Raw genomic sequence first — 23,339 nt, 5'->3', positions numbered from 1 at the left:
CACATACCCCACACACGGTTCCCACGCAGCAGTCGCCACATACCCCACACACGGTTCCCACGCAGCAGTCGCCACATACCCCACACACGGTTCCCACGCAGCAGTCGCCACATACCCCACACACGGTTACTTTATGAAAGTTACTTTAAATTAGATTATTAGAAACTTAGTGTAAATTGTCCATTGCTAAAGAGGTTTCTGGGTATAAGTTATCATCGGCTGACAGCTGTATTCTGTCAATATGGACCAGAGCAGCGGCAGACATGCGACATCGGACCTGGGGAGGGGGAGTAACATCTGAGTTTATTATTTTAACCTAACCAACGTCATTGGGATGAAAGCTTGTACCTGAAAAAAAAATTTAATGGCCAAATATTTTTGCAGGCGGGCCCTGCCTTCAGACTTATGAGCTCATTTCTTACTTTATATCAACTTCATGTAGATATGGCCCCGATTGAACTCATACCCAGAAGCCCAGTGCTGCAAGGAAACATCATAATCACTGAGCCACCATGCTTTTGGGCCCTACAGTATTTTACATTCCCTTCCTTTGAATAACCTTGCTACTACGTTGGGTAATCACAGACAATGTAATGGGGTTCTGATAAGTGATAACAATCATTCTTAAAGGGGTTGTCCAGGTGTAGAGTACAAGTCTTCTGTATGTGTCACTCTGTGTGACTGCAGACTTGTGAATCCTCACATTGCATGTACTGACCGGAAATATGTGACAGGTGGTCACGTGCCGACTCACTTCAAGATTGAGCGAGGCTTGACACGTCTAGTCAGAAGGTGGCCAGAAGAATGCCCTTGTGGTCACATGATCGCCCGCTCCCGCCACCGGCATCGGAGAATCCTCACAGCGCTTAGTGAGCGCCATGTGAGGATTCACAAGTCTGCAGTCACATAGGTTACAAGTCTGAAGTTCCTCGAAGGCCAGACAACGCCTTTAGGCTTGCTTAACACATGAATTAATCATTTCATTATCTTCCATCATAGCAGCAGGAAAATAATCAGTGGTGCCCAATGGGCTCTTTTGTCTATAACTGGGTCTGTCAGAATTCCTTCACGTTTTCCATCAATTTATTAAAAAAAAAAAAAAAAATTGCGGCATGCTTTTCCGGACATTTTTTACACAGACAGCAAGAACAGCTCTTAATGGCACTTACTTGGGTTATTATCATATGTGATCTTTTTGATGAGATTACACTAATTCCTGCAAGCTGCCCATACAGTACATAGCAAAGCTAATGATGATACCAGCTGCTTGCTTACACGTAAAAGGTTAACACTGTGGCATGGCTTGTAGTCGTCCAGCTGTTGGTAGCTGTCTTCAAGTCAGAATTCCTGCTCCGTGCATCATCTCTGGCTCAGTACTGCGGCATCCGTGCCTAATGTGCCTCATAACAATACACAAAGGTGCCCCTGTTACCCGGAGGTGGTAGAAGTGGGTGACTGGCCGGAGTCACTTCAATGGTTAGTGGTCACTGAAGATTTTACATGCACTTACTCATCATTTTTATATGTTTTTACAAGATTTAATCCTGTTTTTTATACACAACTATCACTGATGATTGTTTTGTGACATTTTTTTAATGTCTAGTTTGTACTTTATAAACTTTGTAGAAGTTAGTTGTGGGGAGCGAGGATGGCCTCCGGCTGTGCTCCTTCGACTTATATTACATCGATATTGTAATCTCATTGGGACAACCTGTATGAATGTCATTTTACAAGAATTATACATTCTTCATCTCTGACCATTTACCTTTTATGTAGAAAGACCATTGACTGTGTTTAGGGACAAGTATTGACAACAGTAGTCAGGTTGTATACCGTTTTTCTGTATCCGCAGCATTGGGTGAGACACCGTTGGTACACTCTGTCCAGAAGCAGCTCTCGTGTATGTCACTGGGTGTGTGTGCCCAGCTGGGCGATGTGTGGGACGTGTTAGTGCTCAGTGCTCACAGCCGCCCGTTGAGCTATGCTGAGATTCTATATAGGAAAATGTCTTTAACTCTATGTTCAGAAATGTAACTCTTTCATCTATACCTAAGTTTGAACCACAATATCCTTATTTGTGCAGATACAGTATACACTTCAGAAAGTATGAATAAAACAAGTGTCTTAAAGCCACATTGACACATTCTTTATGTCACATGGAAGGAATGACTAAAATATGAAGTCATGAATAGTATATGCTCTGTATATATACAGGTGCTTCTCACAAAATTAGAACATCATCAAAAATGTAATTTATTTCAGTTCTTCAATGCAAAAAGTGAAGCTCATATATTATAGAGTCATTGCAAACAGAGTGATGTATCTCAAGTGTTTATTTCTGTTAATGTTGATGATTATGGCTTACAGCCAATGAAAACCCAAAAGTCATTATCTCAGTAAATTAGAATACTTTATAACACCAGCTTGAAAAATGATTTTAAAATCCAAAATGTTGGCCTACTGAAATGTATGTTCAGTAAATGCACTCAATACTTGGTTGGGGATCCTTTTGCATCAATTACTGCATCAATGCGGCGTGGCATGGAGGCGATCAGCCTGTGGCACTGCTGAGGTGTTATGGAAGCCCAGGTTGCTTTGATAGCAGCCCTCAGCTCGTCTGCATTGTTGGGTCTGGTGTTGCTCATCTTCCTCTTGACAGTACCCCGTAGATTCTCTATAGGGTTAAGGTCAGGTGAGTTTGCTGGCCAATCAAACACATTGACACTGTTGTTTGTAAACCAGGTATTGGTACTTTTGGCAGTGTGGACAGGTGCCAAGTCCTGCTGGAGAATGAAATTTCCATCTCCAAAAAGCTTGTCTGCAGAGGGAAGCATGAAGTGCTCTAAAATTTCCTGGTAGACGGCTGCGCTGACTTTGGTCTTGATAAAACACAGTGGACCTACACCAGCAGATGACATGGCTCCCCAAACCATTACTGATTGTGGAAGCTTCACACTAGACCTCAAGCAGCTTGGATTGTGGCCTCTTCACTCTTCCTCCAGACTCTGGGACCTTATTTTCCAAGGTCTAGTGTGAAGTTTCCACAATTAGTGATGGTTTGGGGAGCCATGTCATCTGATGGTGTCGATCCACTGTGTTTTATCAGGACCAAAGTCAGTGCAGCCGTTTACTAGGAAATTTTAGAGCACTTCATGCTTCCCTCTGCCGACAAGTTTTTTGGAGATGGAAATTTAATTCTCCAGCAGGCCTTGGACACCATTAATCTTGACCAAATCCTCAATTACGTTTGCTTAAATGCAAGCGCAAACTTGCAAGGCAACTCCACTATGTTGGGAGATCCTACATGGTTTGGTGGGCACAATTTATTAGCCTTGCTTGGGGACTGTCCTTGTAAGGGCAGGAGCACTGCAGGGGCACGACCGAGGTACAATAGAAACTCTTCCCTTCTCCCTGATTTATATAATTGTCATACGTGCTCCTGCATACCTGCAACCGGCAGAAAGAGACTACAGATTTGGTGAAATAAAACCATTTTTGTAATCGAGCACTGGTAACATTGAGCACTTTTTTGATCTTTATCACGGTTTTGTCTTCTTGTAAATTATCCATTGGTTTTAATAGGAACATTTATTAAAAGTTATGTTTTAGTTTACAATTGTCTCTACAGGACTTTGGCAAACAAAGTGCCTTCTGTTACAGCCAAATATTTCTCATTTTGACTCATCAGTCCAGAGCACCTGCTGCCATTTTTCTGCAATCCCTAGTGGAATGGTTTTTAACTAAACAATTTTCCATGAAGACCATTTCTGGCTACAATTCACTGAAAAATAGATGGGGGTAACTGAGTCCCACTTGTTGCTCCTAGTTCGGCATTGCTGGAAACCTTCCGATTTAGAAGGAAAGAAAGCATGATGTGTCTTTCATCTGCTCCACTAAATTTCCTTTGCCCACCACTGTATCTATGGTCCTCAACACTGCCCATTTCACAGAGCTTCATCATAAAAGCTTGAACATTACATTTTGAAACCTGCCTGCTTTGAAATCTTTGCCAGGAAGAGACCTTGCTGATTCAGTATAACTATCTTGTGTCCGGTTCACTCTTGCCATAGTGTACGATCTGTGACACGAAACTTTGTAGCAGAGGTTAGCTGTTCCTTATCCATATGAAGCTGTTTATGTTTCAGTAAATGACAGCGTTTCAACCTGCAGCCAAATGATGATTATTATCACCAGTTTGGTGTAATTGGTTACTCAAACACCTGAATTTAATCCTACAAAATCTCTGACTTTGTGCAAGTGTACATAGAATAATTGATGCTCTTTTGAAGGCAAATTGTGGTTACTCCAAATATTGACGTGAATTAAATTTTTTTTTTTTGTTTAACTTTACATTTTGCTAATTTGATAAAAACTAAATATTAACACTTTTAGTTTTAAAGCATTCTTACTTTGCAGCATTTTTCTATACCGCCTAAATCTTTAGCACCATACTGTATGTTTTGTTCTAGAGCATAAAGACATCCTTTTTAAAAATGATCCTAAAACTGTTAATGTGGTTTCCTAAGCTCCTGTTTTTTGGAGACCATCTACAGGAACTATAGTGTGCATATACAGCACACCCATTGTACTGTCGTAGCTGGACAGGTCCTAGACACGAAGTATGTGTCACTAAAGGTACCTTCACACTGAACAACTTTCCAACGAGAACGACAACGATCCGTGACGTTGCAGCGTCCTGGATAGCGATCTCATTGTGTTTGACACGCAGCAGCGATCAGGAGCCTGCTGTGACATCGCTGGTCGTCGCTGAAAGTCCGGAACTTTATTTGGTCGTCAGGTCGGCGTGATTCGTCATGTTTGACAGTAAAAGCAACGATGCCTGCAATGGTTTTTCATGGAGCAACAACCAGCGAGAACGATAAGTACATCACTGGATCGCTCCTGCATCGTTCTGCTGTTGCCGGTGTTTGACATCTCCTAGCGACCTAAACAGCGACGCTGCAGCGATCGGCTCGTTGTCTATATCGCTGCAGCGTCGCTTAATGTGACGGTACCTTAAGGCCTCTTTCACACTTCCGTCTTTCTTTTTCTATCACAATGCGTCGTTTTGTGAAAAAAACGGATCCAGCAAATGTTGCTGCTGGATCCGTTTTTTTCTCATAGACTTGTATTAGTGACAGATTGTGATGAATGGCCACACGTTTCATCCGTCCTGCACTGGATCCGTCATAAAATTGCTGTCTGTCGGGTGGAGAAAACGCACAGAGGAACGTTTTTTGTGTACGTCGGAAAATCGCTCAGCGACGGATCCTGCACTGTCCGTCGTTGGCTATAATGGAAGCCTATGGACGCAGGATCCGCCACTGACTCTGAAAAGCAGGAATCCAGCGACGGGTGCCATCTTTTCAAACTGAGCATGCGTGGAAGAATTTCCATCAGGGAAATTCTCTCTCGCTCGCTCTCTACCTCTTTTTTCTATTGATGCTGCCTATGCAGCATCAATAGTAAAAATATATAAAGTTAAAAATAATAATAAAAAAAAAATTGTGATATTCTTACCTTCCGGCGCCCCACGCGGCCCCCGTGGCCCCCGCAGCCCCCGATGCTCGCGTTCCCAGTGATGCCTTTCGAAATGACCCGATGATGTAGCAATTTTGCGAGACCGCTATGTCATCACAGGTCATTGTCTCGCTATGCATCACTGGGAACGGAGCATCGCGAGCATCGGCAAGGCTGCGGGGGCTGCGCTGGACGCCGGAAGGTAAGAATATAACAATTATTTTTTTAATTATTTTTACCATGGGTTGTGTTGTGTATGCGTTTTCGCAGCGAAAAACCGTGGCGAAGACGCATACACAACATGTGCACACAGCCTTCTAGGATGCACTGGAAATATCAAAAAAACGGCTCCAGCGCATCCGTTTTTATAATCATCACAGGGTCCGTCTTTTCAACATTTTGACGGATTGTGACTGATTGTAAAAAACGGAAGTGTGAAAGAGGCCTAAGGTGGCAATCCTCAGTGGTGTAGGACCTGGAGAAGCAGGTTACAGCATGTATAGTGCTGAAAGGTGTTTTTTAATGGTCACAGATTTTGGGTTCCAGTTTTACTAACAGCCAAAGAGCTGGGTGGGACTGGCCCTTCCCTTACTGTCAGTTCCAGGACTTGGAATGGGCTACATAAGGTAGTTTAGCTGCCTCATTCAGGGTCTGTGTGGATAGGAGGAAAGACCTGCTGTGCTGGTCAGTCATGACGAGATTAGGACTAAGCCCTGTTTTTGTGTTGTTTATGCTTTATATTGGAAGACTGCGCATTTGTTCACGGTGAAGATTTATGAACTTTAATAAATCTGCTGGTTTGGATAAAGATACCTCGAGCCTGTGTGAACACCACCATATGCTAAAGCATGCGATTCCTCACACCACTTGCAAAGACTGCTTATACAAACCATTATATAGAACATAGCAAAGTTACGACATAATGTTAAAGTTAAATAATTATTTTATACTTTAAGAGGTTTTCTGGTTTCAGAAAACCCATCGCCAGATGCTGTTTTTTATAAACTGTGTTTTACTCCCCCAGTCCAGTTCTGCAGCCAGTCCAGTCAGTGAGCTGAGAGGCTTATGCCCTCTCCTCAGGCAGAGCCACTGAGCTCACTTATTGGTTCCAGTGATTTTTAAAAGCCGTCGGCACCGCAGACAACACACCCGGCCAACAGCAGAGACTCGGAGCTGGGCCCATGTAGCATGAATAAAGTACAGTTTGGGTTTTTTAAATAAACTGCACCTAGAGGGAGTGGTTTTCTAAAACTGGAAAATTCTTTTAAAATGTACATTGTGTTCTGATAAGTCCAATGCCGCTAGGTTAGGCCCACATAAATGGTAGTGTGCTGCACTGACTATTAGCATGTGGCAAAGCCATGAATGGTTTATAGAGAAATACAACAGCTTTCTATTGTCGTTATTTGCCTTGCTGGTTTTCATAAGAATTTTTTTTTTCCCTTTATAAATTGTGTTGTCAATAATCACATCGAAAACCATGGTAATTTAAAGTAAAATACATTAATCAACCAAGACCAAATAAGGCCAGATTGATGGCAACCAATGATGGCAGTTCTGCTCCTTAGGCTGACTGCAGAGCAACTTTTGCAGATTGTTTGGTCACACAGTGACAGACGGACCTATACATATAAATATACTCTCAGAAAATGCCTCAACTTCCAGCAGAGAAAAAGAGGCAATGATCTGAAATCACTATCTTACATAGACTCTGTCCTGTAGCATCAGGCAGGGGTGGACATATCATTGGCACAATCTGTGCAACCGCACAGGGACCCAACTGGAAAGGGGATCCATTTCCATCTCCAAAAAAGGTGTATTATGATGAGCTATTGGACTTGAAAGAGCCCATTTACTGTTTTTGCAACGGGGCCCTGTGTCCGCCAGTGGCATCAGTATTTATGGCAGCACCTTTCACATATTTTGTACAGTTGTGCTGCACTATATTGTCAGTACAGAACATTATATTATAGCACGTGTGTTTTGCTATTTTTCAGGCTCTTGGTTGGAGCTCCACAGGCATCGGCATTACCAAAGCAGTTTTCGAATAGAACAGGGGGGCTTTATGGATGTCCGCTGATTGCAGAAGCCAAAGACTGTGAACGGATTGACATAGATGATGAAGGTACCGTTTATAAGACACATTATTGTCACAGGTGTACATGCATTTTTATTTGCACACTATTTACTATGGACAGGAGAGCTGTGAGCTTGTCTGTGGCACACGACAAAATGTCAGAGATTGTATTAAAGTTCATAAACAAAATGCATATTATATGATATATAATATATATCTATGAGGCTGGTTTCCTATTTTTATTTGCATGCAAGACAAAACAGGATGACTTTCATCAATGTGCTGGGTCAGATTTTCATCCATTTTTGGCTCATGTGTCAATTTTTACAATCAGTGTGTCATCAGTTTTTCTTGTATGCTGAAAAAACAACAACTTCAAAATACTCCAAGCTTCTCCTACCCATTAAACATTAATAAAGAGACATCATTGTTGCATCTATGTGCTGTCCATATTTTTTTCATTGACCTTTTGACTTGTATGAGCAATTTTGATCTACCAATCAGATCAAAATCAGATGTGTTTTTTTCTTTAATTGTGGGCAATTGATCTGCAAAAAAACCGACCAGTGAAGAACTCCATAGACTATAAATTATTATCTGTACTATCTGTGAAGAACATGGATAGAACATGAATGACACATGTGAAATGTGACATGGACCTTAGTCTTAGAGGTTTATTACCAAAATAATACAATTTTCTCTAGTCATAGGGGATCTCTTGCTGATCAAAAACTATCTGATGTGTGGGACCCTGAGTGATCCCAGGAACAGAGAATTATCTCTGAATAGAACTGAGGTCTGCATTGGTTACTCTACGTTCATTATTTATGGGATTGCCATAGAGAGTACAGCACTTTATTAATCTGACATTCTCATAATCAATGATTGGAGCTGTAGAGCCCTGTTCTTGGGGTTTCAGAGTTAAATTCTTGAGATCGCTAGTACATGTCATGCACACGTCTGTGTACTTGTTCTTATGGAAGGAAAAGCAGGAAAATTGACAAATTGGCTTGTAGTTGTAAAGTGCTCCAGAGCGGTAGTCATGACCGAGCTGCTGTCCGGTTACGTTATGGCACTTTACAGACAAACGTTGTCCCAGTCCTAATGTACTGTCAGGTGTGAGGTGTATCACACTCATTTGTAAGTCGCAGGCCTCCGCTGCCTCCAGGCTTCCATTCTCAGGAGCCGCCGCATATAGTTCAGGAGACACCAAGCTATTTACAACAGGCAAACATTCACTGGTCAGTTCAAGTTCATCAGGTGGTGACATGTGGGATAGGGAACAGCATTTCACATTTCTTCCTTCCTTGGCACAATACTTCTTCAGCCCTGCCACTCGTTCATCTTTGACTACTCCTAAGCCTGCTGATTCCTCTATCCTCAGGGATTTCCTGTCCACTTCAGCAGTGCACCCGGGACCGGCCACCTATCCCTCACGTAATTTTACATCCTCCGACCTTGAGATGTCAGAAGAACAGGCCCATTATTTGGTACCTGGCCTGAGCCCTAGGCTCTAGACGTTACAGGCATGTCCATAAGGAATTTCAGTATGACCTCCCACTGCCTCGAACAATTGGCCCACGCTGTCCCTAGCAGCCCACTGCACCTGAACTTGACATTGACACTGCTATCAACATTGACCCCCTGTTATCAACACTAGTTTCCACCCAATGGGCTAGTTCTATCATTAACAATGTCCTATCCTATAGACTAAACCTACTGTTCTCATTCTATGTCTTATCCTGTTGCTAAATCACTTACTATATAAACTGTCTTTATGCTATCCTAAGCTAATTCCTGTGCCTATTCTGCACTATACACTACTCACATTATGCATTAACACTTTACAAGACTCATATGCTGTACATTACCATAACTCATTATATAATTCGCACATCACTATTACATGTAAAACTACATGACACTATAAACACAGCGCGACTGTTGTTGGCAGAGGCAGAGACAGGGTAACACAGGCCACCTCCGTACACAGTTACAATGTGTTGCCATTTTTTTACTACTTATAGGCAAGAACATTTCTACAACTTTTGTCTGCATTCTTTCTGTAACTTAAGCTTTTGTATCTCCACCAGTGGATAGGAACAGAGAGAGTAAAGAAAACCAATGGCTTGGGGTGACAGTGAAAAGTCAAGGTCCTGGGGGAAAGATTGTGGTGAGTTGCATTTTATACTATCTAATTATATTGAGTAAAATGAGAATCACTCAGTTATTGTTTTGCAATCATGAAAGTGATAGACGGCCATTCTCATTTCACTTTCCATCTCTAGGATCTCCTTTTCATACAGGCCAATAAAATGAAATTATTTCTATTAATGGTTAATCAACAAAATTAGATATTTATGTAGTAGGTATGTTACCAGCACAAATGGATTGGGACTTTTAAACCTGAGAAAGGAGCATCTATTACTGGCAAAATGCCTTATAAACCTCTGAATGTGTTTGCTTGCTTCAATGGGGGGAGAGGAAAAAGCCACAGCTAGACTTCTCTGGCATCGGCTTATCTTTGCATTAAGAAAGGATAGGGCATGTTAACATTCCAGATGCATGATCTGCTCTTTCCCTAGGCCTGTTCTTGGGGAATCGTCAGCAGGCCCCCATACACATTAGAATGGTTTTGAGTTCTGGCGGATGGATTGGAAGGAAACCAAAGAAGCCTCAAATCTTAAAACAGTGTCACCATGATTAGTGACATGATGAGCATGACCAAATCGCAATAGAACACGCCCAAACGGCATTGATCTGTCTCCCTGACATATATTTCAGTACACTGACTGCACTACTAACATATGACAAGGCCTGACATATGTGTAATCTATGATTTATCTGAACACTTCCAAGGACCTATACATATCGTCATGGATGAGGCCTGTGTGTACAATTGGTTGGCATCTACAAATTTAGGCTGGGTGGCATCTACTTATTTAGGCTGGGTTCACATATTTCCGTTGCATTTGGATGAGTTCAATAAATTGGAACCAATGCAAATTGAATAAGTTGCCTCCAGACTTCGTCACAATTTGCTCCAGGTCCCTGATACGAATTTAACATGAAAAGATGTGATCCGGCCCCTAGATCTCACCTGTTGTGCGCAAAACTAATTAATTAAACGCCGGCTGGAAACTATGGCACAGTGCTGTCCATACGTGAATCCAGCTGTAAGGAGCCCACTGATATGGACAGGTTCGGTCTACAGTCTAATGTGTATCGGGGCCCTCAACATCATCGGATAAGGATATCTGATTCATATCTGATTTTAGACTGTTTAACCTTTTGTTCTGTAAGAAGTATTAAGCTGCCGCCAGAGGTTTCCTGCCAGTGACTTTCCTGTAGAGAACACAGGGATGCTCGGCAGGGTGAGCAGTCATGTGTATGGGAGAGTTGGGCGAGATAGCTATCTCCGGATAGCGTTTGGCCACCAGCTAGCTATCATATGGAGGATGGGCCTTACAAGTGTGATATAAAAATAACTCTTGTCTTTTTCAAACAAGAATAAAAAAGGCTTATAAAACATGAGGATTTGTTGAATGATTGACTCTGACATTACAGTACTGCACTAGTTTCCTTCATTGTTTCCTATCAGATTTTCTACCTATATTTCTACCAGTGGAATTGCCTACAGTAACAATGCACTTTACAGTATTTTTCATACTCTACATTTCCATGCTCTGAATTAATGATGATTTTTTTTCTCCTTATTATGCATACAGTACGTTGCCACTTTCTATCCGCTGAACTTTCCCTTGTATATTTCAGTGTGCATCAGCATCCAGAAAATGCTGTATATTTGCATTCTTATGGGATATGACACCACTCTCATATGATTGCTGTTTTTTTTCGCAGGACAATGAAAATAAATAGCTTTTATGTAGTTTTGCCAGATAAAAAAGGAGAAAGAAGACAAAAAAGAGACATAGATTATGTATAAGTTGCAATTAACAAAGAAAATAAAAACTGAGAAAATGCAATTATTAGCAGATGGCAAATGCTTTTACAATAAGTGCCTCATAACGTAATATATTTCTTTCATTTTTACTTTGCTTGAAATTCTTATGACTTTGACACGTTATACAAGTAAGGGCTCCTTTCCACTTGCGAGAAACACGTCCGTGTCTCGCATGTGAAAAAAAGCTCTGGCGCTGAAACTTGGGAGTGGAGCGTGCGGCTCCATGTGTTGCTATGCGGCCGCACTCTCCGCTCCCAAGTGCCGGACGCCAGAGCTTGGTTTTCACATGCGAGACACGGACGTGTTTCTCGCAAGTGGAAAGGAGCCCTAAGAGGGGTGAAAGCTGATATAGCATAGCAACAAAACATGGAGGGAAAATGTGATTGAAAGTGCAAGCTAGCATTTGAAAAATTGTGCCCTAGATGCTGCATAGTGTGAACTTGATTTGTTAACATCCCACTTAATATGAGGGCATGCAGAACTGTGGTATAGGGCTTATTTACCTCTATGGGAGCCGTAAAGGGGTTTTCCAGTAAAAACAAGTATACATAATAAATCTCAATAATCTTTATTTAGCGCTAACATATTCCGCAGCGCTTTACAGTTTTGCAAACATTATCATCACTGTCGATGGGGCTCACAATCTAAATTCCCTATCGGTATGTCTTTGGAATGTGGGAGGAAACCGGAGTACCCGGAGGAAACCCACGCAAACACGGGGAGAGCATACAAACTCTTTGCAGATGTTGTCCTTGGTGGGGTTTGAACCCAGGACTCCAGCGCTGCAAGGCTGCTGTGCTAACCACTGCGCCACCGTGCTGCCCTTCATACATAAATCTCAATTAAATAGTAAGTTCTATAACTTACTAATATGGTTCTGTTAGCTGTAAGGCTGGTAGCTGCTACTTCCGTGGTCGCAGTGGCCTTGCTTCCTCTCCTGCTCTTGACAAGTGGTCATTGCAGTTTGTGAAGGCACATGGCTGACTACCTAATTCTATAGCTAAGTCGACTCTGTCTAAGGCCTCTTTCACACGTCAGTGTCTCAGGTACGTGTGATGACAGCTTTCACACGTACCGGAGACACGTGCACACGTAGACCGATTCAAATGAATGGGTCTGTGCACATGTCAGTGTGTTTCCACGGACTGTGTGTCTGTGTGACCAACATGTAGACATGTCAGTTTTTTACCGTCAGCATGGACCGTACAATGTCCCGCACATGTGCACACTGATGACACACTGGGATGTCATCTGTGTGACACGTCCCGGCGCCTGAGAAGCAGCGGTACAGTAAGTGCTGTTCCCCAGTGCCTGGTGTTGAAGACAGCCCTCATCATTCTCCCTTGCTCTATTGGCGATCGGTGCACCGGGGAGAATGATGAGAGTTGTATTCAAGTGAGAACAATGAGAGCAGGCAACAGCTGATGGGAGTATTCATCAGCCAGCTCCTGCGCTGCAAATAAATAATTTTTAAAAATCCAGCTGCAATTTCTAGGCTGGGGGCTATATCAATGGCACCTTACCAGCTTGAGAATACCAGCCCCCAGCTGTCAGCTTTAGCAAGGCTGGTTGTCAAAAATGGGGGGACCCTACGCTGGATTTTTTAAAAATTATTTATTTATAGCGCGGATGCTGGCTGATGAATACCCCCATCAGCCGCCGCCTGCTGTCATTGTTCTCACTTGAATACAACTCTCTTCATTCTTCCCTGTGTGCGCTAATCGCCGGCAGAGCAGGGGAGAATGATGAGAGCCGTCTTCAGCACCTGGCGCTGGGTAAGAGCGCTTACTGTAACACTTCTTCCCTGGCGCCCATCCGTGTGGTACTGATGCGGCACACGGTTGCCACACGTGTGCCGCAAGTATTACATACACGGACACTGACATATCCGGTACCGGAAATATCAGGACATGTGAAACCGGCCTAAGGCCAAAACATTCGCACATTCAGTATTTGGTCAGTATTTCGCAATAGTATTTGTAAACCAAAACCAGGAATGAAACAATTAGAGGAAAAGTATAATAGAAACACATCACCACTTCTGTATTTATCGCCTACTCCTTGACTTACAAATACTGATGTAAAATACTGACCAAATACTGAACGTGTGAACGTGGCCTAATGGTAGAGAAAGACAATGGGGCTAGCTTAGCTATTGAAATAAGCAATTAGCTTGCCCATCACACACTGCGCTGATGACATGCAGACATGTGAAGATTAGCTGCTTGACAATGGCGGCACCTTTCCTAAGGGCAGTCTCACACGTCCAGATAATTCCGGTACTGGAAAAATCGGTACCGGAATTGTTCGTGTGCCGGTGCGTTTCTGTGGCACATCAGTGTGGCACAAGGGCGGCACACGTGTGCCACCCGTGTACCCACTGGGTACCACACGCACCGTGCAGGAGACAGCGCTAAAGTTTAGCGCTGTCCCCTGCATCTGGTGCTGAAGCCGCGATTCATATCTTCCCTGCAGTAGCGTTTGCTGTAGAGAAGATTTGAATAATCTGGTTTCAAATAAAGATCCATGATCCCACTCCCTGTGCGCCCCCCCGTTGTTATTAAAATACTCACCCGGCTCCCTCGCTGGCTGGCACTGCTTCCTGTCCTGGCCGCACCTTCTACTGTATGAGCGGTCACGTGGGGCCGCTCATTTACAGTAATGAATATGCGGCTCCACCCCTGTGGGAGGTGGAGCCGCATATTCATGATTGTAATGGGAGGCCCCACGTGACCGCTCATACAGTAGAAGATGCAGCCAGGACAGGAAGCAGCGCCAGCCAGCGAGGGAGCCGGGTGAGTATTTTAATAACAGCGGGAGGCGCACAGGGGTTGGGCACATGGATCTTTATTTTAAACACGATTATTCATATCAAACAAACACTGCTGCAGGAAAGATATGAATTGCGGCTTCAGCACCAGTGGGGGGGACAGCGCTTACAGTAGCGCTGTCTCCTGCACGGTACGTGTTTTACATGGACCCATTGACTTTAATGGGTCCGTGTAATCCGTGCGCTCCTACGAACACTGACATGTGCACATCTGCATTGATTTCACTGTGTCTACGTGTGTCAGTGGCTCCGGTACGTGAGGAAACTGTCACCTCACGTACCGGAGCCACTGACGCGTGAAACCGGCCTAATAAAACATTAGTAAGTTATACAACCTACTGTTTATATTAGATTTCCGTAGATTTTTTCTACTTGGAAAATCCCTTTAACAAGACTCTATTCAAAACTTAATCATAATACTATTGTGTGTATGAAAAAAGGGTTGAAACCTGAATATCTTCATGTACGATAAGGCTTCATACGCACAGCCTTTTTAAGATCCGAATTGCACCACAATTCCGAATGTAGGGTCATGCTCAGGTACCTCCTCATGCTTGTGATTTTACATGGAGGCATACAAAGTACAAAGTAAGAACAAAAGAAGGCTTACTGAATGAATCTATGCCATATTACAGAGACATTCTTTTAGAAGCATTGCTACTAGGATCGATCATTGTGCATCACATAGTAATTTTATGAAACAGATACATTTCATGTGCTCTACTCTCTGGTACTGATTAATTATTTGTGGTTTTATGAAGTCGCTTTCCATTTTTGTCTAGAGGTGTTAGTTGCCGTTTTTGGCGCCAATTTCTTCAAAATGGCAAACTTGATTCATGAAGTTGGCGCAAAGTCAAAAAGGGTATTTTTTTCTGACGTGAACTGTTTTTGCAAATTTTCGGTGGCAAAACTTTCCTAAAATGGTGCAAAAACTGCACAGAACTACTGGCATACTCAAACATACCCTAGGGGGGACTGGAGTGGAGTTGCACCAAATTTTCTAACTCTTAAAAATTTACAACTGATGAATTAGGGGGGGGGGGGGAGGTATATATGGAATCACTAAACTCTGCCAGCAAAGCAGAAAAAAACCTCAACCGGGACATATAAAACAGACTGCAAAAATGCGCAAATAGAATGATGAATTCAAACCAAATGTGATGCTAAGTCAAGGAGTCCAGCGTAAAAAAAACAAAACAGGAGGGTGCGTCTTAAACAGAGGGGTGAGACAAAGGCGTAGTCAGGTCACAGTCCAGGGTCGGAATTCCAAGAAGGTAGCGGATCAAGAGAAAAGGGCTAGGCAAACGGATGGTCAAACGCAAATCCAAGGTCGGGCAACTAAGATCAGAATATTAGAACTCAGAGTACAGAGCAAAGCTACAACTGGCAATGTTCTAATCATTGCCAGCCAGCTAAATAGGCAGGTAATCACCCAGAATGGGTGACACCTGGAGGAAACCCCACCGGCCTGGCCAGATTGGACAGCTCAGCTGTCACTTACAATACTGACAGCTAAGCACTCCACTGTCTCAGATTGGGAGGCTGAGCTGTTACTCGTAATACTGACAGCTCACCAAGCCCCTCACTGATCCTATAGGTTGGCTTAGTTGTCACTCACAGTGATGGAGTCGTTACACCAAACAAAAAAGGCAAAAACACAAAATTAGACAAAAACTATGCTCTAAATCAGGGGTCATTGGTTCTAATTGATCAAGTTGTTTTGACCACAGTTCTGACATAACGGTGTTTGGAATGTTGTAAAATTGTTGTGTGCCTCATAGTTGTCAAAAAATGTGCGGTTTTTGGTGTTTTACTCCTCCTTCGGCCATCTTTGCCAAACTTTTTTTAAAGTGGAAAAGCCTAATGGGGAGCGGGGGGAGGTTATGGTTGAGCACAGTCGACAAATTAGTCATTATGGCCCCATTCATCAAGACTGGCAATATTCACATGCCTCTTAATGAATCATGAGCGTCTGATGAGTGGTGTGCGCCTCATGATAAATCTTGCTCCAATCCCTGTTGGAGTAAGATATGTGGTGTAGTGAATGCCACTAATCCTATGAACACCTCATCCCACCACAACTCTGCCCACTATGTTGGAGCTGTATGAAAATGGCATGGGAACGCAAAGAGTCTCAAGAATTTAAGCACAGCCTCGAGTTGTGCCAACATTTTTGTGACTTTTCATAGATTTTTTGTGCCAGAATTCTTTAATGAATCGAGCCCAATGAGCTCCAAAAAAGAGACAAAAATTACAATAGAAATAATCATCAATATTAACAGAAATAAACACTTGAAATAGATCACTCTGTTTCTAATGACTCTATATATAATATATGAGTTTCACTTTTTGTATTGAAGAACTGAAATAAATTAACTTTTCGATGATATTCTAATTTTGTGAGAAGCACCTGTATATATTTTATAGCATATTACATACATATATATTTTATATCACAACATGCTCTACTTAATGGATATAACAAGAATATAACTAGTCAAATATATACATGACCAAACCCCTTTCATGAAGTTTTTGCACTTATTTGGCTGTTCGTATGCCTGTTATATGTGTATGGAAAGATCTGTGACTATTTTTTTTCACTGATGTACTGCATGAAGAAGCCCAGATACCCAGATACATGCTACTCTACCTGCTGGAAAGCAATTTGTGGCCTTAGCCTAGAGCAGTGAGTCAGAGTTACTGGTGTTATTGCCCTGAGCTGCTGACATGAGTCAGATCTACCGTTAGCACTCACATTCCATCCCTGGCTGCATTCCGGGAGGGAGCCGCCAGTCTGCATTTACAAGCCTAGTTATATGGGAATAGATGGCACTCAGTGTAATGAGCGCCTATAACAAAACCATACTCCATAAAGGAAAAATGATCTATTATAAATCTGCACATTTCCAATGAGTTTCTTGCGTGTTAATTTGGAGCTGGGAGATGATTGATCTCTTCTTTGCACACATACCAGAGTGTAACTGATGGTACTTTAGAGTCTTGTCTTACCAGATGCTGGTGCCTAACAGTGCCAAGCCCGGCTTCTGAAATGTTAAATAATAGATTAGAATTATCCTCTCAGATTCTTGGAAAACGTTCTCACAGATTGTTAGGATAATACATATCAGCAGCAAAAAGAAAGATGGTTGTGGTATGAGGCAGTATATTAAGTGTATGCATGTGACACGCATACCCGTGTGTCTCCTGGGGAACAAAGTATATACATAGTGCTTGGATGGAAAGTGTTCGTATTCAGGTTGTCCTGGTTATTCTATGACCTCCTCATTGTCGGCACGGCAGGAAGGGTGGGATTCTGGGGGAATATTTAATTTATCTACTGAAAATATGGTGCTGTGTATACATATATATATATATATATATATATATGTATATATATATATAGTGCCATCAGTCTACAAATTTCAGGACAGTCCGTAATAATACGCCACTTTTTGCATTGTCCGTAAAACAATTTTAAGGTGACCGTGATTTTTTTTGAAGGTATATAAAACTATATAAATTATTTTCACTCTAATTATCATCGTTTTACAGTTTACCGTTAATGCTGCTGATGTCTTCATATCAGAATTATGGGCTGTAGACATGGATCACTTAAAATCATAATCCCTCATAATTTCCAAATGTGTCTGTAAAAAATATTGCATAACCGTGATTTTTTGATAAGCTGTCCAGAAAAATTTAAAAGTCAAGTTGTCAACCCTGTGTCATGGTTCCACTACTCTGTGTGTCTGGGATGCAGTTACTGACAGCTCAGCCGACCAGTCTGGTACAGGGGCGTGCTTTAGCTGTCAGTACTTTGATTAACAGCTCAGTCAGCCAGTCTGATGCAGGGGCGTGCTGAGCTATCAGTGTGTTAATTGACAGTTCGACCGTCCAATCTGAGAGGGGGAGGCACTGGCTGTCTCCAGATGTTCATTGTCCCAGGTACATTCTGCTACTGTGTGGTTTGTCTCTCTGGGTCTTGCGTTTGTAAATATTTGGTTGTCTGAATTTGGACCTTGTTCTGACGATCAGTCTGTTTAAGTCCTTGTGCTCTGATTCGCTATCCTCCTGGTATTCTGACCTTGGAACATTACCTGACTACACCTTTGTCTGACTGTATAGTCCCTATTGGTGGCATGGTAACCTAGGGAGTATACATCAATTCTCCTGTCTCTAAGTGCAACGGGTCACGGTTATCCGTGTGGAGAGTTACATGCCAGGCAGTGTGAAAAGGATTATAAGCCCTGCGGTGCTTGGCTGGGAAATTAAATATGCAAATTGTCTCTTTAGAGATGAAGAGGACTTGGAAGCCTCCTCACACTGGCATGCCAGGCATGTCACTCTCCACAAGGAGAAATGTTACCTCTTAGATCCCAGTCAGAAGCCTTTCACCTAGCCTTATCAGATCTCATACTTTGAACTGACGAGGGACAACACCTCAAAACGCCGTGTACAAATAGAGATTGTGGTTTGGCTTTTATCCTAAGGGTACCGTCACACAGTGCCATTTTGATCGCTACGACGGTACGATTCGTGACGTTCCAGCGATATCCATACGATATTGCTGTGTCTGACATGCAGCAGCGATCAGGGACCCTGCTGAGAATCGTTTGGAACATTCTTTCGTCGCTGGATCTCCTGCTGTCATCGCTGGATCGGTGTGTGTGACACCGATCCAGCGATGCGTTCGCTTGTAACCAGGGTAAACATCGGGTTACTAAGTGCAGGGCCGCGCTTAGTAACCCGATGTTTATCCTGGTTACCATCGTAAATCTAAAAAAAAACAAACAGTACATACTTACATTCCGGTGTCCGTCAGGTCCCTTGCCGTCTGCTTCCCGCACTGACTGACTGCCGGCCGTAAAGTGAAAGCAGAGCACAGCGCGCTGTGCTTTCACTTTACGGCCGGCAGTCAGTCAGTGCGGGAAGCAGACGGCAAGGGACAGACACCGGAATTTAAGTATGTAGTGTTTGGGTTTTTTTTACACTGGTAACCAGGGTAAACATCGGGTTACTAAGCGCGGCCCTGCGCTTAGTAACCCGATGTTTACCCTGGTTACCCGGGGACCTCGGCATCGTTGGTCGCTGTCACACAGACAGCTCTCCAGCGACCACACAACGACTTACCAACGATCACGGCCAGGTCGTATCGCTGGTCATGATCGTTGGTAAATCGTATAGTGTAACGGTACCCTTAGTCATTTGGTAAGACACGTTAAAGGTTCGATATTGACTTTTAGGATTGCTACGTCCAATACATGGCACTAGAGTCCTAGTCCAGTTCTCTTCCTCTCTGAAAAGGAAATTTGCCTCTAAGTCTAAACATCCGCACGGTGGCTGTAGAATTTATTTCATGCAATTTGTGGAGATGCCATTCTGAAAACCCTTTTTTAGGTGACAGAAGACACATGCAGATCTCATCTGCTGTTATTCGATCATATTGTTATAATCAAATTTGATTAGATTGCATTGCTTCATTCTGATTTTCTTGCAGCTTCCTTTCTTTTGAAGTCATATCTTTATTATACATCCTTTAAAGGGGGGTCAAATCAGTCAGTAGTGAGAAGAAATGAGGATACTACTGATAGGCTATAAATGCCATTATTCTCACTAGCAGCCTCATTAATCTCCGCTCTTCCCCTGCGACAGTGATGTGTTATTATTAAGAATTCCAGAACTAAAGTTAAATTAATGAATATAAACAGGCACCCGGCCACACTCCTCCAATACGAGGGAAGGAGCTGCACTTTCATATTGTATAAACATCTTGGCAATTTATTGCAGGGTTTTATTATTTATAGAAGGGACGAGAAGCCAAACGAGCCTGAGATTTAGAACACATATTTCCATTCTCGTCAGTCAAGCAGTTTTTCTCCATGTGCAGTCATAACCCGGTCCGGCCCCGCGTTATTTTTAGAATGACCAACTGTATTGCATAGTTTACAAGCACTGTCTGGTACCGGCATCCTTTTAACTTAATTTTCCAGACCTGAATAAATGGCCTCCGGAATTGTTGTATTTAATTATATTAGCTGTGCTCCTTCCCAATATTTTGTAATTAGGCTCAATGTGAATATTGTGAATGTGGCTTCTGAAGTGTATCAGCATAGTTACCAAAGGATTGTAAAGCAGATTAGATGCTGCAGAAATAGCAATGTCCAATTTATCTAGTCCAGCAACTTCTTCTGTCTGGCAGGCTGCATGCATCTATGCGTACTGAATCACAGAAGAGATATTTGTAAGGAGATGAACAGGAGAGAAGACGCATGCAGTTAATGACTAGCAGAGTAGTTGCAGGTGAACACTGCCATCTGCTGGTCAGGAGTTAGAGAGCAAGTGAAAGCAAAAAGAACTATAGTAGCAGGAACCTAACAGTGAAGTATATGTTTCCTCGGGGAAAAATTGGAGAAGACACCAGGTCAAGTGACAGTTGTGGTACAGTTATTAATTATAAAAAGCCCGGAAAGGAAAGTAAGGGGAGGAGTTGCCACCAAAACACGTAACAGGATGGATGTGCAGTGTAGCGGAACTGGCTTATAACCGCCATTGCAAGTAATGACTGAGCAATTAGATCTGGGTGGAGAACTGAATAACCAGACCCGAGTGGAGGACCGAATTACCCCATCTGAGTGACCAGGGCTGAGAGGTCCGAAATGAGTGAGCCAACCCAGGTCATGAAAGGTGATCATGCTGCAGAGAGGGACAGAGGTACGTACGGTACAGAGTGTGGGCATGGGCTTTGCTTCATGGAATCAAAATGGTAGTGTGACGAGTGTACTGTCTACTAAGTAACTCGTCAATCTGGGACTTGCAGCCGTTAGGGCCTGTGTGACATTTGGAGGCACCTAGAGAAAAATAACAGTGACGGGCCCATTAGAGGGATGCCCATTAGGTTGGGGTTTAGGATGAGCTCATACCTATGATTGTAGTTCCTTAGCTGTAGATATAAAGCAGAGTGTGTATATGATATATACAGTATGTGTATCGCTGTATAGATATCATATTTAGTTGTGTTACTGTGTTCTAATTGTGCCATATTTTACTCTAATTTCATTGTTCCTCATTACCTTTGACAATGTGCATATGTATATATATATATATATATATATATATATATAGTGAGGCTGTGGCCTCTGATACAGCTAGGGGGCGCTGTTTGTTCTCCCCAGAATGTACATGCAGACGGATGAAGTCCATAGGTGTGCATGAGAGTCACGGATCTCCGGTCCGGATTTTCCGTGTGGCTGGAGGCCACAGGTTTGTGTGTGTTTTAAAGCCCTGCAGTAAGGGGTATGGGTGTGTCAGGCCGTGTCAGGTGTCTGGCCAGGAGAGGCCAGGTGCACATCAGTGTCAGTCTGGTGTGTGCTGGTCTGCAGAGTACATGGAGGCCAGCAGAGCCAGCACCCAGGGCAGCTGATAGCCTGGCACCCGCAGCGTACACAGAGATGCAAGTCGTCCATGGTACTGGTCTCGGATGTGGACAGTCCTGTGCCCGGAGGTGGATATCCTGTGCCCGTAGGAGTCGGATGTGGATAGTCCTGTGCCCGGAGGTGGATGTCCTGTACCCGAAAGAGAACTAGCATGTGTAACGATTGCAAACAGGTGGATATGGTGCCCGGCTGCTATCCGGAGGATATCCTGAACTGTGTATGACTGTGTGAGTAATGAGTCTGTAAGAGACTGTGATACAGCGATGCAGGACACCCACGAGAACTAGTCAGAGGAGGGCTGGCATGAGTAGTGTCTGCAACATATGAGGCTGTGTGAATAGAGACGTATAGAGACTGTGAGATGGCATGCGATCACCCAGGGAAACTGGACAAGGGAAGTCTGGCCTGTTTAGGGACCGCAATCTAAAGCCATGTGATATGCATTACTTTGAACTGATGTAAACTGATCACTGAAGTAATATGCATTTATGTGAAGCGGACTTTAATGCTGTGAAGAAACACATTAAAAGAGACTTTTGTGTTTGAATTTGTGGGTCACTGCTTCTTCACTGCGTACAATGCTGCTGCAGCTTTACATATGGTGGAGAATGCGAGGGGCAGTGTGAACTGAGGCATACCCCAAAGCGTGCTGCATAGCATTGTGCAAAGTCGGCTGGAATTTTTTTTTTTTTTTACCTCTTCTCAAGACTGTCTTGCTGTGGCTCGGCGGGGCCATGAAGATTGAAGGCTTCTGGCGGTAACTCGGTGGGGTTACGAAGATTTGCTGTGGATCGGCAGGTCCACGAAGTCTGCGCAGCAGGAGCTGCAGTTCTGGCAGCAGCAGCTAGAGGCGCTGCAGTTGCAGCAGAGAATGTGTTTATGCACTGTTTTGGGCGTAGAACCTGAAAATATTGAGATACCTGCCATAGGGGTCGCCAAATTAGGGTCAGAGTGTAATCCCGATAGGCTTTTCCCCTAGAGGTATTGGCAGGAGAAACTGAAAACGTTGTTTTGGGCGGAGATGTCACAGGGTCATACCGATGCCTTATTATCTCGTGCCCATATGGGGTAACAAGTGTTCAACCCCACAGGTATGAACAGGGGGGGAGGATATGTGAGGCTGTGGCCTCTGATACAGCTAGGGGGCGCTGTTTGTTCTCCCCAGAATGTGCATGCAGACGGATGAAGTCCATAGGTGTGCATGAGAGTCATGGATCTCCGGTCTGGATTTTCCGTGTGGCTGGAGGCCACAGGTTTGTGTGTGTTTAAAAGCCCTTCAGTAAGGGGTATGGGTGTGTCAGGCCGTGCAGGCCGTATCAGGTGTCTGGCCAGGAGAGGCCAGGTGCACATCAGTGTCAGTCTGGTGTGCTGGTCTGCAGAGTGCATGGAGGCCAGCAGAGCCAGCACCCAGGGCAGCTGATAGCCTGGCACCGGCAGCGCACACAGAGATGCAAGTCGTCCATGGTACTGGTCTCGGATGTGGACAGTCCTGTGCCCGGAGGTGGATATCCT

General features: G+C 43.5%; 1 protein-coding gene across 3 annotated transcripts in view; it reads left to right on the top strand.

Moving 5' to 3' along the window:
* Positions 1–23,339, top strand: part of ITGA7 (integrin subunit alpha 7) — a 312,111-nt gene that overhangs the window by 161,620 nt on the left and 127,152 nt on the right. For all 3 annotated transcript variants that reach the window (XM_069758371.1, XM_069758370.1, XM_069758369.1), the window contains exons 2-3: positions 7,518–7,645; positions 9,691–9,770. In XM_069758371.1, the coding sequence (XP_069614472.1) occupies positions 7,518–7,645; positions 9,691–9,770 (208 nt within the window). The remainder of the gene's footprint in view (positions 1–7,517; positions 7,646–9,690; positions 9,771–23,339) is intronic.

This window comes from Ranitomeya imitator, chromosome 3 (assembly GCF_032444005.1).
Source record: "Ranitomeya imitator isolate aRanImi1 chromosome 3, aRanImi1.pri, whole genome shotgun sequence".
NCBI classification, from domain to species: Eukaryota; Metazoa; Chordata; class Amphibia; order Anura; family Dendrobatidae; genus Ranitomeya; species Ranitomeya imitator.
The sequence above is the reverse complement of the archived record's forward strand: the minus strand, read 5'-3'. Positions and strand labels throughout refer to the sequence as shown.